This window comes from Phyllostomus discolor, chromosome 11 (assembly GCF_004126475.2).
Source record: "Phyllostomus discolor isolate MPI-MPIP mPhyDis1 chromosome 11, mPhyDis1.pri.v3, whole genome shotgun sequence".
In the NCBI taxonomy this organism is placed as follows: Eukaryota; Metazoa; Chordata; class Mammalia; order Chiroptera; family Phyllostomidae; genus Phyllostomus; species Phyllostomus discolor.
In genome coordinates, this window is record NC_040913.2 from 20,431,094 (window position 1) to 20,448,131 (window position 17,038).

Genomic DNA, 17,038 nt, shown 5'->3' on the forward strand with positions numbered 1-17,038 from the left:
GGAGACGCGCTGGGGAAAGCGCGCGGCCGCGAGCCCCGGGCGCCATTTTGGAGTCGAAGTGCGGGCAGAGGCGCAGGGACCTACGCGGTGGCAGTACCTCGCACCGGAGAGTCTCTCACTTTCTCGACGGTACCGGGAGAAGGACGCGGACGGCGTGGGACTGGGGAGGAAGGCTTCTCCCCGGGCAGCCAGAGCCGCAAAGGTGGAGCCTCACTGGCGCCCGCGGAGGGACCAGCGCCTCGGATGCGGGCGGAGCGAGGGGGGCCGCGTCGGCGGGAGTCCGAAGCGCGGGGCCCCGGGGGCCCCATGTGAAAGCCGCGGAACCAGCCGCCGCCGGCCCCGGAGCCCGGGGTGGTGTGTAGGGGAAGCCGCCTCCAGCAGCAGGTAACGGCAGAGGGCCAGAGCAGGAGCTCCGCTGCGACAGTGGAGCCGGGGAGGGTCCGCCGACTGGGGTGGGCGGCCGGACGGGCCTGGTGGCGGGGTCCCGGGCCCTCGCCAGCAGAGCCTCGGGAGCGCCGAGCCGGGCTGGGGGCGCGGTGCCCAGACCTCGGAGCCTGCTTGGGGGCGTTTCCCCTCTTGCCTGCTTCAAAACATGTCAACAGGGCGTGGTACGTTTTGCTAAGGGCCGCGTGCAGCCTCCCCGCGACCCGCCGCGCCTGTCTTTATTACTCTTGGCAGGGGTTAGTGACAGTCACCGCACCGCTCGCGCTGGGCCGGCTCTTCCCGGCGTGTGCTACGCCCGTAATGGTACCTGGAGAAAGAAAGGGACTTAAGGTGTCAAAACAGACTGCTCGGAGTAGGGCGCCGGAGAAATGACGGGAAAAGCCGATCCTTGGAGGTGGCGCGGGGAGGAAGGGCCGCCCGGGCCGCGGAGCAGAGTGGAAAACTTGGTCAACTTGTGATGAGCGGCTCCGCGCCTGCTTTTGGCGTGGCAGCCGCTCCCGGCGGGGCTGCAGCCTCATAAGTGATGGGCCTGCGCCTCTGAGCCGAGATGGGAGACGACTAGTATTTTACTGCTCGTGATGTCCAGTCAGGTGGCCCAGATCTTCTTTTCTACCATCCTTGAAATATTTGTAAAAATGCCCTCGAGTCCCAGTCATCTGCAAATGACCAACAGGCAGATTGTCACCGCTACACTTTTCCTACTGTCTAGATTTGAGAGTCGATCTCTTTCCACGGGTTTATTCTTGTATTTCAGCCAAAGTATGCATATTAATTTTGATATTAGTCAAAGCACGACGTAAATGGAAAGGAGCTGATGCCAAAACAAGCTTTTTAGAGCGAAGTACCAGTGAGCTTTTAAAATTACCGCAAGCCCAGGGTGCTCAAAGTGCCTAATGCAACGAGGGAGACTCAGCGGAGTGTTCTCTTCAGCCCTTCTGATGAGTAAGCGCGACTGCGCCTTTGGAGGGCGTGGACGTGCTGTTAGTTCTGCCGCTCCCTGTGCTGCTCAACTAGTTTGTAGTCTTGGCTCATTAACTTGCTTCTGGGTCCTTCGTAGGAATGTCCTCCCTTACCAAATGCTCTGGTGGCCTAAGCTGCCTTGATTATTTGGGGCCAGGAAAAGTTGCGGTTCTGAATCGAACCTCTGGAGCCCTGGGGAGGCCTGGTTGTGCTCTGCTGAGCCTCGTTGACGTTTGTTGCCCAGCTCCCGTCTCTGCACTTCTGTTCAAATATGAGAGGTGTTTCACCTTGACTAAAAGTAGGCAATAGTCTATTGATGTGAATTCTTTGCAGATTGGTGGGTGCTTTGCATTAGCTTTTGATACAGCAGAGTTTCGTGTGTGAATAGATTTAATAGCATACTTTTGAAAGCAGTTTACATTTTTGCATTGATAACTCATCATCTTGGAAAAAATTCATACTTAAGAATTGTGCCCACTGTATTCTGTTATTTTCATGCATAAATGAAGACAATACAGAGACCATTTTTTCGGCATTTGACCTTGCAGTTTTTTCCTGTTGCTAAACATAATATAATACTGACATATAACAGTCATGATACATATGACAAATTACAGATTTTGCTTGGCTAGTCATAAACTACCAAGGTAGGTATTTAAAGTATACTTTGGTGGTCACCCAGTCTTATATCTAGACTAAGAGATTCTGTTCCTCGGTGTTGTGTACTTCTTAATATGTCAGTTGTTTTCTCCCTCAACTTGGAAAGGTACTGAAATATACTTGATTCAAAATAGGACGGTAATAAACAAAAGAAAGTATCTATTGTTAGGATCAGTAAAGTATTAACAAAGATAATTATGGAATAAGACTCATTTTGTTTATATGTCCATATACTCTAAGGTGAATCATTTCATCTTGAAGTTGAATAGTTCTGGTTTTAGAAGATTTTCTCCAGAAACAGCATTCTATAATAGGGGGTAGAAATTATAAAGATGTCTTCATTCTTTTTGACTCTTCTTTATCTCAAAATTCTGAAGATTTTAGATAGCCAGCAGAGAAATTACAAGCCCCAGGTAGCAATCTCTTTGTTCTTTGACCCAAATTTTATATGCTAAAATTAAAGTAAGCCTTCAGGATACATTAGAACAGAAAAATGGGTCATAATGACAGTGTTTCAACCTCTAGTAGGACATTATTACTGGGAGAGATTTTTTCTATTAAAGGTAATGTAGTTTATACTACTTTTTCCTTAAACATATTTTAAAATACACATTCTTAGATTCCCGCATAAGTTTTAATCTTCCATAAAACTACACTCTTGACATCACCTCTGTCATTCTATTTTCTCCCTTCCCATTGCTCAAAAGGATGTACATCATTTACTTCACTTAACTCACATAGCTGACAGTAGGAGCAGTGAGGAAAAGGCAGTTTATTGCAGGTGTTCTAAGACCTGGGTTTATTTTAATGCCATGAGGACCACGGGTCTCTGCCATTCTCTTTCCCTGCAGCCCTCACTCCTTTTTCACAAATTTTTGTAACTACTGGATAGAGAGAGAATCTGCAAAGAAATATTTGGTTAAGTTTCATGCATTAGCACATGCTGCATCGCACTCAGGAATCAGAAATTCCTGTGTGTTAGTGTGCCAAGAGTATAGTTGGAGCCAGGCACAAGCCATCCTTTTCAAAAGCTTTGATTTCAAATCCAAACCACCACCAAACTGCTCTGTGGTGACAAAAGGAAAGTATCACAGGCTCTAAACCAAATAGGGGTACTATTTAAGTGGTCCAAAGTTAATCTCATTTAGTTTAGATATAATAATACTTACTTTTGAAGAAATGGAAGACCTTTTCATCTGATTGCAATGTAATTCAATGACATTAAAGTAAAAGTGTAAAATACAAAGAAGTATATTGGCACAAAGAAAATCACCTGCTATCCCACTACTAATATCCCACTCACTGTTATAGTTACTATATTAATGTGGTGAATCTACTTCCAGTGTGTGTTTCTCATATATAAATGGTTGTTCTTGCACTCCTCATATACATACTTCATTTTAAAACAAAAATGGGATCATGTTTTCTATTTTACTGTCATGTACTTTATGTCTTTAGTAGTGGACTGCTTTACTGTCACTGAGTTCAACAATCATCTGTGTCCTTTCAGAGCCCTAGTACTATTGAATTCCTCACAAGAACCGTATGTGTTACTATCTTCATTTACCGAACTGAAGCACAGGGAGGTCAAGTAATTTGTTCCAGGCTATGTAACCACACTACTGTTTTGTAACAAAAAGACCATTAAAAAATGGAATGAAGATAATACAAATACATGTAACAAACACATACCTGTCAGTTAGAAATACAATCTGGGGAAATCATTTCAGCAGTAAGTGGTATGTTGAAAGAAGCTGCCATACTCCAGACCAAACAATACTTAGTAGGAATGAGTTTGCGTATGTTTAGCAGAGATGGGGGCTGATGATGACATATACCACAAACTGCTCAATGTGAAAAGATCTCTTGGCTACTTCATTCACATCCTCTCTGGAGGTTACCGGGATTCTGGTCTGCCTTGAATTCAGGAATTCAGAGATAGCAGGTACCTTTAGGTATCTTGTAAGAAACCTTAAAGTGTCACTGTAGGTTCTTTTTGAGTTAGTTAACTATAACTTTTAAAATATAAATTCTTGGTGCCCTGGCAGAATAGCTCTGTTGGTTACAGCGTCATCCTGATTCACCAAGGTTGTGGGTTTGATCCCTGGCCAGGGCACATATAAGAAAGAATTAACCAATGAAAAATAAATAAGTGGAACAACAAATTGATATTTTTCTTTCTTTTTCTTCCTCCCTCCCTCCTGCTCTACCCCCCTTCTCCCTTCTTTTGTCTAACATCAATACATGAAAATTTAAAAAATATATATAAATTCTTGGTTTAATTCCAAAATGATGATAAACTTTCCCCCCCAGATAATACAGTATAAATACAAATGTTTAAACACCTGTATAGAACTTGTGCTGTGACAGTTGGTCTCCACTGGTGTTTTTTTATTATATTTTATTTTGATACGCTCCTGGAATTACTGGTCCAATTCTTTCTGCTTGTTTGTGTTTATAAATACATATACACACATCTCAGTGACAGAAGAATAAATGTTGGATTTATTTCTATGTGGAAATTAAGTATGAAAAATTATGCATTTTTCTAAATAGGATGAAACGAGGAGGAACAGATAGTGACCACAGTTCATCAGAAGAAGATACGGCAGAAAAATCCAAGAAACTGAGGACTTCAAATGAGCATTCTCAGACTTGTGATTGGGGTAATCTCCTTCAGGACATTATTCTCCAAGTGTTTAAGTATTTGCCTCTTCTTGACCGGGCTCATGCTTCACAAGTTTGCCGCAACTGGAACCAGGTATTTCATATGCCTGACTTGTGGAGATGTTTTGAATTTGAACTGAATCAGCCAGCTACATCTTATTTGAAAGCTACACATCCAGAGCTGATCAAACAGATTATTAAAAGACATTCAAACCATCTACAGTATGTCAGCTTCAAGGTAATATTTAAATCTTTCTTTTAAAAAATCAGATTTAGTGGCCCTTGTATTCTAAATCAATACACCTTCCCATGCCTTTGAAATACTGCTTTTTAGGGAGAGTGCTTAAAGATTTAGAATTGTCATGTACCTTAGAAGCTGGGACAAATAATTATATTTGAACTTAATTACTTCATTTTATTATAATTATTAATTTCTTAAGAGCAGAAGCAACCACTAAGTAGCATAAATCATCAACTAAAGTTGTCATAGTGAATTATTGCAAACAATTTGAGGAAAAAGAAATACATAATAAAAAATTTTTAATGTAGCTATTATGATTGATTTACACTTATTTTTCTATGTAATAGGGACTGGACTTGCTTATTGACTTTATGGTATGAAGTCTTCAAGGAAAAGAGAGATACAGAAATTTTATGTGAAAGATTTAGGCGAATATATTTTAGAGAGAAATAGAAAAAGGTACACGGAAGGCTGCCAGAAAAAGAACTATTTGTTTCTTTTCGTTGACGGAAGGGACATGCTGAAATTATGCAGTGATAAGTGCAGTGGGGTGGCTTTCTGAGATGTCCAGAAGAGCTTAAGGAATCACAGTGGTGTGTATGAATATAGTGGTTTGTAATGTTTTGTTTTGGGAGTGACTAATGGACTATGGCCATCTTTACTACATCTGTAACACTGATAATTATTGTTGAAAAGTAACACCTGAATACCTGATTTAGCTGTATGTAGTAGTTATTATACAGGTAAAGTTAAACCTAGATAAAGTGGTGATTCTTAACCCAGAGTTCTCTACCAAGACTGGTCTTGGCTGCTCCCAAGAATGTCATTCCTTCTGGAGTGGAGATTACCAGCTTATTCACCCACGTGTGTCCAAGGAAGAGAGACCCGGTAATGGGAATGGTTGGGTGTGTTACGGCCTTCTTCTCAGAAAAATGCATAAAGGCACTTAGGCCATTGAGGGTGAGATTGCTAGGGTTAGCAGATAACAATAAAAGGACACCTAGATAAATTTGAGTTCAGATAATCAACAGTTTTTTGTGTAAATGTGTCCCTTCCATCATTTAGAGCAAACTTAATACTTTTTGGATATCTTGTATGTTATCTGGCAACCCTAGCCGGGGGAAAGGATGGGGAAATGGTGGGAGCTCGTTAAGATAAAAATTTCTGGGTCCCACACCCAAAGTTTCTGATTGCCATGATCTGGGATGAGCATGAGAATCTGCATCTCCGACAAGTTTCCAGGTATTGATGCTGCTGGTCCAGGGACTACACTGTGTGAACCACTGGTGTAGAGACACTTAGCCAGAGGGAACGATAAACAGCTCTGAAAATTGCAGATAAATCAGTAGGACAGTTTTACAACCAGCTCCTCAGGACATTTTGGGGTTAAGGTAATGTACGTCATTCTGGAATTAAAGTAATGATATTACTTTTACTTATTCTGGTTTAAGATGCTTTTTAGCTTAGGGAACAACTTCTTTAAAAAAAAAAAAGAGCTCTTGAGAAGCTTTTGACATACCACCTTTTTCCCAAGATACTACTCTGCAGAAGAGTGTGTAGGAACAGCTCTTTGTTTCAGTTTTTCATGCTTAACTGGTTGGAGGCCCTCAGTCTACTTTGCATTTGTTTTTCATTGTCATTAATGATGAATCCCCTGTTGTTAGGGCCAAGTGTAATTTTAGGACTGTATAAATATAACTACTCCTTAACTAGGGGCAAGGAGCTCTACATTTGGCCTTTGAAGGCAACCTCGAGGCTGATGTGGCCCCCAGTGAAAATGAGTTTGACACCCCTGCCATAGATGCTATTTATATGTATGATTGGATCCACTACCAAATACATAATTATTTTTCAAAGATAAACTTATGCATTTTACTAGGTTATATAGTTCGTTTGGAATAAATCAACTTAGAGCCAAGTTATTCCAATATTAAATATATATCATTATAGTAAAAGTAAAGTCTTGACAGTTAGCCCTTTTATTTTTTTCCAGGTGACTCAGAAAAGGCTGATGTTATATGTGGTAGTAGATAATTGAAAAACTCAGTATTAGTTCTTTATAATGCAGTAGACTAGTGACTGCATTTATTGCTTTTATAAAGTTAAGATATGCACAGAATACTGTAAATATATCCATGGATAAATGGTATTTTCTTTTCTAAGGTGGACAGCAGCAAAGAATCAGCTGAAGCAGCTTGTGACATATTATCGCAACTTGTGAACTGCTCTTTAAAAACACTTGGACTTATTTCAACTGCTCGGCCAAGTTTTATGGATTTACCAAAGGTATCTTGCTGTGGTTTGTTTTTTTGTTTTTTTAGCTGTTGCTGAGAAATTCATTGAAACCCTACCCATTTCTTGTACTGATGGGAGTGATGTGAGTGGAGTGTAAGGAAAGTAGTATAGTATGATAGGAAAAAAAAATCAATTAGAATGTTATAGGATTTTTTGTAAGCTTTTCCTTTTTTTATTGTTGTGTTTCTTCATGAGTAAGGTTGAACAGTGAATGAATTTACAGTGGATTCTATAGGACGTCCTAAAAGCAACAAAGTCAAACTGAAAAACAAGCATATTAGAAAAAGAGACATGTAGATGTGCCTTTTTGGACTTTCAGACCAGATTGGTGAAATTAAAATCAAAGAAAAGTAGGCAGTGCCAGTATCAAAAGCAGGTGTAGCTTTCTTATAAAATCTTATGGTAATCGTTTAAAGATTTATTCTTAAAACTCTTTTTGGTGAAGAGGTAAGTTGATTTTATATTTATGTTCTAAGATGATCCTACATATAACTAGAAATAGTCTCTCTAATAATTATTCTGTTAGAATGGTTAAAAAGGGTGCATTTTTTAGAAAGACAGCTAATAAAGGCCCCTGAGTAGTTTAGCTGATGTTTAGTAGGTTAGTATCCAATAATAATTTGGAAACTTTTTTCAGAGTAAACATCCCTTTAAAACACTTAACATTTTAATTTACTAGAATGAATAGGGAAGAAGTTTTACTAACCTGAATGTATATTATAACCCAGGTAGTGTAATAGACTATCAGTGACAAATATTTTACCAGTTAATTTCACAGTCTCAATTGATGTTAAAAAGATTCATTGCATATGCACATTTGAGATAAAATGTTTTTTCTTGTGTAAAATGAGGGAAATGGGCAAGAGATTCTCTGTTTACTTCAGCATTTTAAGATTCTAAGTCCATGAATTAGACCACTCTAATTCTCAAACAATGTGCATAAAAGTCATCTGAGGAACTTCTGAGTTTTGAATTACTATTCCTATTTCAAATTTTCCCTTCAGGAGAGCAGTCTAGTCCTAATAATGATTCAAGGACCTCACTATAAGAAGTACTTAGTAGGCTTGTTCAAGCATCGCATGGGAAATAAAATGTTTCAGATTGACTTTTTTTTTAATGTACATACTATAATTAAAAAACAAATATACATATGGCATATGTATAAAATACACCATATTAAAAGGGTGTTGAACACGAGTTCCTTTTTTTATTGCTCAGGATTATCATTATGCATAATTAGTACTTACACTGTACTTACACATGCTAGGTTTGTCTTTGGGAACTATTGCTGTGTCTAATGCTGCCTCTCTCCTTACTAAATGGGCCTAGGGTGCTCGCTTTAGCAGCACATACACTAAAATTGGAGTGATACAGAGAAGATTAATATGGCCCCATGCCATGCAAATTTGTGAAGCGTTCCATATTTTTTATCATAGAAATGCACACTTGACACCTATATGACCCTAGTAACCAGTGTCATCCCAGTAAATTTAATAAAATAAAAAATGCATTTATAAATAAAATAAATGGGCCTAGGATGCTTATACTGTTTTTCTTTTTTCTTTTCCTGTTATGGCTTTTGTAGAGGTTGAAGTAGGGTGTTGCTTTATTTTGGAAATCCTGTGAGAACCAAAGAAAACATGAAGGAAATGTAGTTGACCAGAGCTAAATCTGAGGGGAGTGGGAAAATGAAGGCAGTGGTGCAGCCATGAGTATACTGATGAAGAAATGTGGATGCACGAGACACAAAGGAACATTTAAATAGTGAAACAGTTACTTAATCAACATAAGTAGTAAACCAGTTATTTAATTACAGTACAGAAAAATAACCCACAAGCATTAAAAAATTTGACCCTTGGCATATGCAGATTTCCAGTTGTGGGTTGAATATAATTAACTTGTGAACAAAGCAGATTTGGGCTTCATGGTCCACTTTTATGAAATTTGAAATTTTTCAATTAAAAAAATCCACATACAAGTGGACCTGCGTAGTTCAGACCCATGTTATTCGGGAGTCAGCTGTACTTTTCTGGCTATTAGCCTGCCCTCTTCCCTCATCATTGCTGTAGTGACTTTATAAAGCTCAGTGGAGGGTCAGATGGGCTCTGGAGAGGGTATGCTGGACCATCTATCGGCCTCTCTTTCCTTACTCTCCTGGATTCTTTGTCTGTTGGTTATGGCTGCATAGTTCTTTTTAATACCTGTTTCCCTACCGTGGTTCCTTTAGTTCAGATTCCATATCTGATATCTTAGTGTATATATATAATAAATGGATGGATATTAATTGGTACATTTGTGGGAAAAGGCATTAAAATAAAATAGGCTTGAAAATATTACAGATAATTCAATACACTTAAGTGAGTTTTAAATTTGAAATTTTATTTACATAATGACTTTGATTAGAATCAAATTTTGTATGAACTACCTTATTCCAAATAAGTCTGTCATAGCTTCTGAGTTATTATAATTTTAATTACTATGCTAATAGGTATTAGTTGTTACTTTTTTATCCTCACCTGAGGATATACATGTGTGTATATGTGTGCATGTATGTATTTTAATTGATTTTAGAGAGAGAGGAAGGGAGAGAAACATCGATCAGTTGCCTCCTGTATGTGCCCCGACGGGGATGGAACCCACAATCTAGGTATGTGCCCTGACTGGGAAGAACCCACAACCTTTTGGTGTATGGGACAACGCTCCAATCAACTGAGCCACCCACCTGGGGCAGTTATTACTATTTTAGTGGTCATTACTATCAGACCAAAAGATAACACATTTTAGTGTTATAAAACACTAAAGTAGGGTTTCCAGATAAGGTGACTGATAGGTATTATCCTGGATTTGAGAATTCCTCTTTTTACTTACCAGTGATTGTTTTGATATAGAGACACTCATCCTGAGGCTTGAAGTCTTTTTTTTCCCTCCCGGAGGTTAAAAAACACTTTGACTGAGTGAAGGGAATGCTACCCCTAAAACAGTTATGAAATAATATCATTAAGGTTCAAGTGGAACATTTGTGTATTATGACAGCCCCCTCAATTCTTGTAGAAATTGAAACAATTTTAATTATTTTTGCTTTTCAGTCTCACTTCATCTCTGCACTGACCGTTGTGTTTGTAAACTCCAAATCCTTGTCCTCGCTTAAGATAGATGATACCCCAGTGGATGATCCATCCCTCAAAGTGCTAGTGGCCAATAACAGTGACACGCTCAAGCTGCTGAAAATGAGCAGCTGTCCTCACGTGTCTCCAGCAGGTATGTGGTGTTTTACCGTACATTTCAGTAAAACCTATTGATGTGTGTATCAAAATAAGAAAAACCGTGATCAGAAATCTTGAAGGTAGATTACTGTGATTATTGCACCTATTTTACATAGAAGTGTTTTTAATGACATAATACAGTAGCATAAATTCTGTAGCCTTAATACTTCCAACTTATTTTCTAATTTTATTGGGCAGTTTGTTTCCAACCTGTGCTAGAAGATGGATAAATTAAAAAATAAAAGTACAAGGTGAGTCTTGCCTAAGGTACCCCTTAGGTAAAATAGAACTTTTTCTAATTGTAGCTGAGCTAACAGGGTAGGTTTTGAGTCAGTGTATTCTCATGATTGCTTTTCTTCTCACTGTGTGCTGATGTTGCCCTGCATTTTTCAAGATGATGCTTTTCCTAAGTTGAATTTTGGACCTAAGAGTCTTGTTAAATGGGGGAATAGCATTATAAAATCTTTCCAGCTCTTCTTACATAGAATTTAAGCATTCGAGATTATTTTGTTTGATACCATTTAAATGCCCAATTATTTGTATTATAAAGTAAGTATAAAACCCATACTTACTGCTCTTGATGCTTCACTTCTGACTCAACCTCCCACTATTGAATTTCCTCCCAACCATTTGGCTGTGTTATTTGGGAAGTCTGGTTTTAAGGGACAGTGTTAAATCCTTGAACTCTTTATAGAACACTTCCCACCTTCTTGCCATAACTAAACCTGACTTTCCTCCAAGAAAATGAATCCTTGGTAGAGGATCCTTGCCCATTCTCTCCTCTCTTCCCACACAGAGCATCTTGATGAGCATGGCTAGGTCTCTTGCAATTCAGTGGGCCTTCCATACCCATGGGTTCCACATCCATGGATTCAACCAGCTGTGGGTTGAAAATAAAAATATGTTGTTGTTGTTGATATGTACTATGTAGTTAGGCCTGTGGTGGTTGTGTCTGTACTGAATATGTACAGACTTGTTTTTGTCATTATTCCCTAAACAATACAGGATAATAACTATTTACCTAGCATTTAGATTGTATTGAGTACTGTAAGTAAAGATAATTTGAAGTATAGGGAAGGATGTGTGTTAGTTGTAAGCAAACACTATACATTTTAAGGGATTTTATTTGTTTATTTATTTATTTTTAGAGAGAGGGGAAGGGAAGGGAAGGAGACAGAGAGGGAGAGAAAGATCATTGTGTGAGAGTGAAACGGTTGCCTCTCACTTGCCCCCAACTGGGGGACCTGACCTGCAACCTAGGCATGTGCCTTGACCAGGAATCAAATAGCAACCTCTCTGTTCGCAGGCTGGTGCTCTGTCCACTGAGCCACACCAACCAGGATGCAAACACTACACATTTTATGTAAGGGACTTGAGCATCCGTGGATTTTGGTTTCTGCGTGGTAGAGTAGGGTAGAATGGTTGTGTTTTGTGTGTGTCCTGGAACCAATCACCCATGGATACTGAGGGATGTTCATATTTTCCTAGCTGCTTCTGCCACTTCTGGATTATCACTAAAGATAATCTCAAAGAGAATGGGCTTTGGCAGTTACTTCTTATTTAACCTTGGTCACATTGTACTCTCTACTGTATAGGTTTGCTGTGAGAGTAAGGTTCATACTTTATAGCTTCATAGTGTACAAGGTCCTTTGTATCCTAATCTCCACCTTTCTCTTTAATCTTGTTTGCTGCCCACTCAGTGCAGCTTTTCGTTGAGCTCTGTGTAACCGCAGGTCTTTATATCTGTGTGTGTCATCAGTACACTGTACCTTGTGGAATACCTTTTTTTCCCATTTTCATCTAGATAACTCCAGCTCAGCGTTCAAAATTCAGCTCAGGTGCTTTGGTTTTATTCTTGTTTCCTCCTCCTCTCTTGTTTAGATCTCTGTTGTTTCCATAGCACTCTGAATATAACTTGTAGCACTTACGCTGTATGAGAGCCTCTGGGTCTCTGGTTTCTCTGTGAGACTGAGCTGCTTATTCTCTTTATCCCCATACATCCCACGTTCATTTATTTTTTTGTTTTTTTTAAGATTTTATTTATTTATTTTTAGAGAGGGAAGGGAGGGATATAGAGAGAGAGAGAAACATCAATGTGCAGTTGCTGGGGGTCATGGCCTGCAACCCAGGCATGTGCCCTGACTGGGAATCGAACCTGTGATGCTTTGGTTTGCAGCCCACGCTCAATCCACTGAGCTACACCAGCCAGGGCCATTTATTTTTGTTAAATATACACATCAATTCTGATAATACGGTGTAAGCTTTGCTTCTTATGACCTAATGACCTTTGGACTAGTTCAGGAAGAGAAGGGAGGAAAAGAAGCGCTTGTAACACTTAATTTAAGAGTATAACAATAGAGGACTTTAATACAAAATTTAACATATTTGTGTATTTTCTTTCTATCCATATTTTGTACTTTTGGACAATTTCTCTAAGTTGAAGTTACGGGATATTTTCTATCCTGCTTTCTTTACTGAACATCTTATCAAACTTTTTTCTCATTTTATATAGTCCTTATAATTTATGTCTATTACTAGACCACTAGGGACCAAGATTTGGGTCTTGGCTCTTAGATATCATACTCTTGATTTTTCTCCTTGCTCTATGATTGTTCCTACTTTGTTTTCCGTGCTGGTTTTCCTTTTCATTCCTTAAATTTTGATGTTTCACTGTGTTCTGTATTGGGCCCTTTTTGTTTTAACCGTGTAAACTCTGGGCTCTGTCATCATCATCTGTGGCTTCATGTTTATTCTATATATGCTAATCCCTGCTACTTTTGGTGTCTGGAACTCGAGGGCTGTGTGTTGAGTTGCCAGTGTCCCAGTGCTTATAGAATGTCTCACAGGTACTTCAGACAAATGGACTTCCTTTTCCTCCTGTCCAGATCTCTTGCTTTCCCCCTTTTCACTATCTCACTGAATAGTGCTATCCACCTAGTTGTCAGGGACCTGATAGACAGCGTCAGTTCCTCTTGCCCTCACTTCAGTCATGGAGATCTGGTGAGTCCATCACTGAAATAAGCCTTGAATCTCTGTGATGCCATAGAATGAATGTGTTAACCCCCTCCTCTCCCCCCAAATTCATGTGTTTAAGACCTAATCCCCAATGTGATGCTGTTTGGCAGTGGGTTGGGAGGTCATTAAGTCAAGAGAGTGAAGCTTTCCTAAATAACAGTAGTATCCTTTTAAGAAGGGACAAAAGAGATATGATCTCTCTTTCCACCATGTGAAAACACAGTGAGAACGTGACCATGTACAAGGAGAGTTCTGGCCCTAACCCAAACCTGACCATGCTGGCACCATGATCTTGGACTTCTGGCCTCCGGAACTGTAAGAAGTAGATGTTTATTTTTTAAGCCAGCCAGCTCTGTTAAGTAGCCCAAACTAAGACACTGCACCTGTTTTTCTCCCTCCCCCCCCCCCCCCAGATTACTCTAGTCCTGACCCCCAGTCTCTGTGCTGTACTGATTTCCTGCCTTGTAGTCTTGCTCTTCTCTCACCCGGCTTCCATGCTACAGCCGGAGTAATCTTTCTAAAATATGAATCTGGTTTTTTTCTCGTTTCTTTCCAAACTTTTTACTGTGCTTGAGATAACATCCCAACTCCATACTGCGGCCGGCAAGATCCTATGACATGGTCCTTGTCTGTCTGTTGGGCTTCATCTTTTAAGATACTCCCCTAACTTGGATATTGTGTATTGAGTTAGTTCTGGGAATGCTTGTGTTTTCTTCCATGTCTAGGTGTTCACACCAGAAATACCCTTCACTTTCCTTCTCCACTCACCTTTTGCCCTAGCTTGATCCTTTTAATTCTGTAAGTGTCACTGTAAGTTCTGGAAAATCTTCCTGGATTCCCATGTTAGGACTCACACAGCATTTTTGTTTCATTATCTGCTACCTTTTATTAGGATAAGGATGTTTTGTTCCTATTTTATCATTACCATCCTGGCACCAGTACTGTATAAGACACTCAATTATCAGCTGAACTAGTGAACATTTAGTTACTTGGTATTCTATTTTGTTGATAAGATTGGACACTTGTTTCCACATTTTTGCTGTGGCACGTAGCAGTTGGCTTCTGTTTGTTTCTTCATTAGGACAAATTATTGAGAAGTGGAAGAACTAAGTCAGATGATCCGGATCTTTTTTATGCTTCTTTGTGGAGTTTTTTTTGTTTTTTTTTTTCTTCTCCAAGTGAGTTATATGAATTTATACCACCAAACAATAGATTTCAGTACCAGTTTTATGACAGTTTTATTGATATATAATTTATATACCATTTGTTTTACAATGTATTGGCTTTTAGTATATTGACAGAGTAGGTCATCCATCACTACAATCAATTTTGGAACATTTTTATTATCCCAAAAATAAACCACATACCTCTTTGCTGTTACCCTCCAAAACCCTCATCCTAACCAGCCCTAGGCAGCTACTAATCTTTCATACTTGCTATCTCTGTAATGTGCCTCTTCTGGACATTTCATGTAAGTGGAATCATACTGTATGTGATCCTTTGTAACTGGTTTCTTAGTGTATGTGTTTAGAGTTCATCCATATTATAGCACATATCCATGTATTTCATTTCATATTATTGTCAATAATATTTTGTTGTATGGATATGTCACATTTATCTTGGGATCAGTTGGTGAATATTTAGGTTGTTTCTACCTTATAACTTTCCTGCTATGAAAATTCATATACAAGTTTTTGTGTGGACATACGGTTTAATTTCTCTTAGATGTATACCTAGGATTGAAATTGCTAAATCATAGTAAATAACTGTCTAACCATTTGAGGAACTGCCGTATTGTTTTCCAAAGCAGCTGCACCATTTCACATTTCTATATCCTCATCAGCACTGGTTATCTGTCTTTCTGATTATAGCTATCCTAAAGGGTGTGAACAGGTATCTCATTATGGTTTTGATTGGTATTTTCTTGATGACTCAAATGGCTTTTCATGTGCTTATTCACCATTTGTATATCTTCTTTAGAGAGACATTTGTTCAGATCCTTTGCCTGTGATTTAATTAAGTTATTTTCTTTTTGTTATTGAGTTGTAACCATTTTCCAGTTTCAAACACTGGTAACTATGTATTAGTTTTGTGTTACTGCATAACTAACAACTACAAACTTTGCAGCTTAAACCAACACCTGTTAATACCACAGTTCCCTAAGTCAGAGTTATTGGCATGGCTCCAGTGGTTTCTCTGCTTAGCTATAAAAGCTCTGAATCTCTCTGACTTCCTCTTTTGCAACCAGCCAGAGAAAATTTGGGTTTTAAAGGGGCCATGTGATTACATTAACCACCTGGATAATCTTGTTTTAAAGCCAACTGTGCTACAACTGTGCTATTATATAATACAACATGCCATATTTTGCCTTGCATAATATGCTTCCATGCGTAATGTGCACCCGCATTTTTGTGCATATTATACACAGGATTATTATGCCCGTGTATAATGTGCATCCTTATTTTTCCCTCAAAAATTTGGGCAGAAAAGTGCACATTATACATGACAAAATACGGTAATCATGGGTGTGAGATCTTAACTACATTCATAGGGATTAGGTTCCAGGGATTAGGGTGCAGAATGTTGGGGACCACTTCTAGAATTAATGCCTGCCACACTGTTTTAGTAGTTTTTAAATGATATTTCCAAGTTTCTTTTAGTTGCATCTTTGGTTCCCTTTTCCCATGTGTTTGTTTTCTTTTTATATCAGGCTTTATGAGATTGCAAAGAATGAAAATGTGCCCAAGTTACCTAGGATGGTTGGGATTTATTTTAAAGTATGTACATACTCTGGGGAGAGTGAAACTTGGCTGTGGCTGAATGGTGAAGCACAAATGTCATTTACTTCCTCTCCTGGTGATACTTTTATACTGGACATTGTTTATCTCTTCTCTGATTCTGTTACTTGTGTTTTCCTCCCACTGCTGTAAAGCTTTTGACTTATTGGTGGCTTCAGTATTGTCATTTTTTTAAAATTATATTTTATTGATTATGCTATTACAGTTGTCCTGTTTTCCCCCTTTGCCTCCCTCCACCTAGCACCCCCCACTCCCTCAGGCAGTCCCCCCACCATGTTCATGTCCATGGGTCCTGCACATAACCTCTTTGGCTACTTCATTTCCTAAACTGTATTTTACACCCCCCTGGCTATTCTGTAACTACCTATTTCTTCTTAATCCCCTCACCTCTTCAGCCATTCCCCACACTCCCCTCCCATTAGGCAGTTATCAAAACGCCCTCTGTATCCATGATTCTGTGTCTGTTCTTCTCATTTGCTTAGCATGTTTCTTAGATTCAGTTGTTGATACACGCTTTTGTCACTTTATTGTTCGTAGTTTTGATTTTCTGTTTCCTAAATAAGTCCCTTTAACATTTCATAATACAATGATTTGGTGATGATGAACTCCTTTATTTTTACCTTGTCTAGGAAGCACTTTATCTGCCCTTCAATTCTAAATAACAGCTTCCCTGGGTAGAGCAATCTTGGCTGTAG

At 39.1% G+C, this 17,038-nt stretch overlaps 2 protein-coding genes and 1 pseudogene across 3 annotated transcripts in view; 2 read left to right on the forward strand and 1 right to left on the reverse strand.

The window, feature by feature from the left end:
* Positions 1 to 17,038, forward strand: part of FBXL3 (F-box and leucine rich repeat protein 3) — a 22,590-nt gene continuing 5,552 nt past the window's right edge. Inside the window, exons 1-4 of one of the 2 annotated variants that reach the window (XM_028526391.2) lie at positions 1 to 384; positions 4,621 to 4,969; positions 7,136 to 7,258; positions 10,354 to 10,525. In XM_028526391.2, coding sequence (XP_028382192.1) covers positions 4,622 to 4,969; positions 7,136 to 7,258; positions 10,354 to 10,525 — 643 coding nt within the window. In that variant the 5' untranslated portion in view covers positions 1 to 384; position 4,621. The remainder of the gene's footprint in view (positions 385 to 4,620; positions 4,970 to 7,135; positions 7,259 to 10,353; positions 10,526 to 17,038) is intronic. The other variant, XM_036011269.1, reaches the window with a different exon arrangement.
* Positions 8,598 to 8,695, forward strand: LOC114508994 (annotated as a pseudogene).
* The window catches only part of CLN5 (CLN5 intracellular trafficking protein), a 23,992-nt gene continuing 17,477 nt past the window's right edge, over positions 10,524 to 17,038 (reverse strand). Inside the window, exon 4 of the mRNA XM_036011270.1 lies at positions 10,524 to 11,410. Within this exon, the coding sequence (XP_035867163.1) occupies positions 11,403 to 11,410 (8 nt within the window). The 3' untranslated portion in view covers positions 10,524 to 11,402. The remainder of the gene's footprint in view (positions 11,411 to 17,038) is intronic.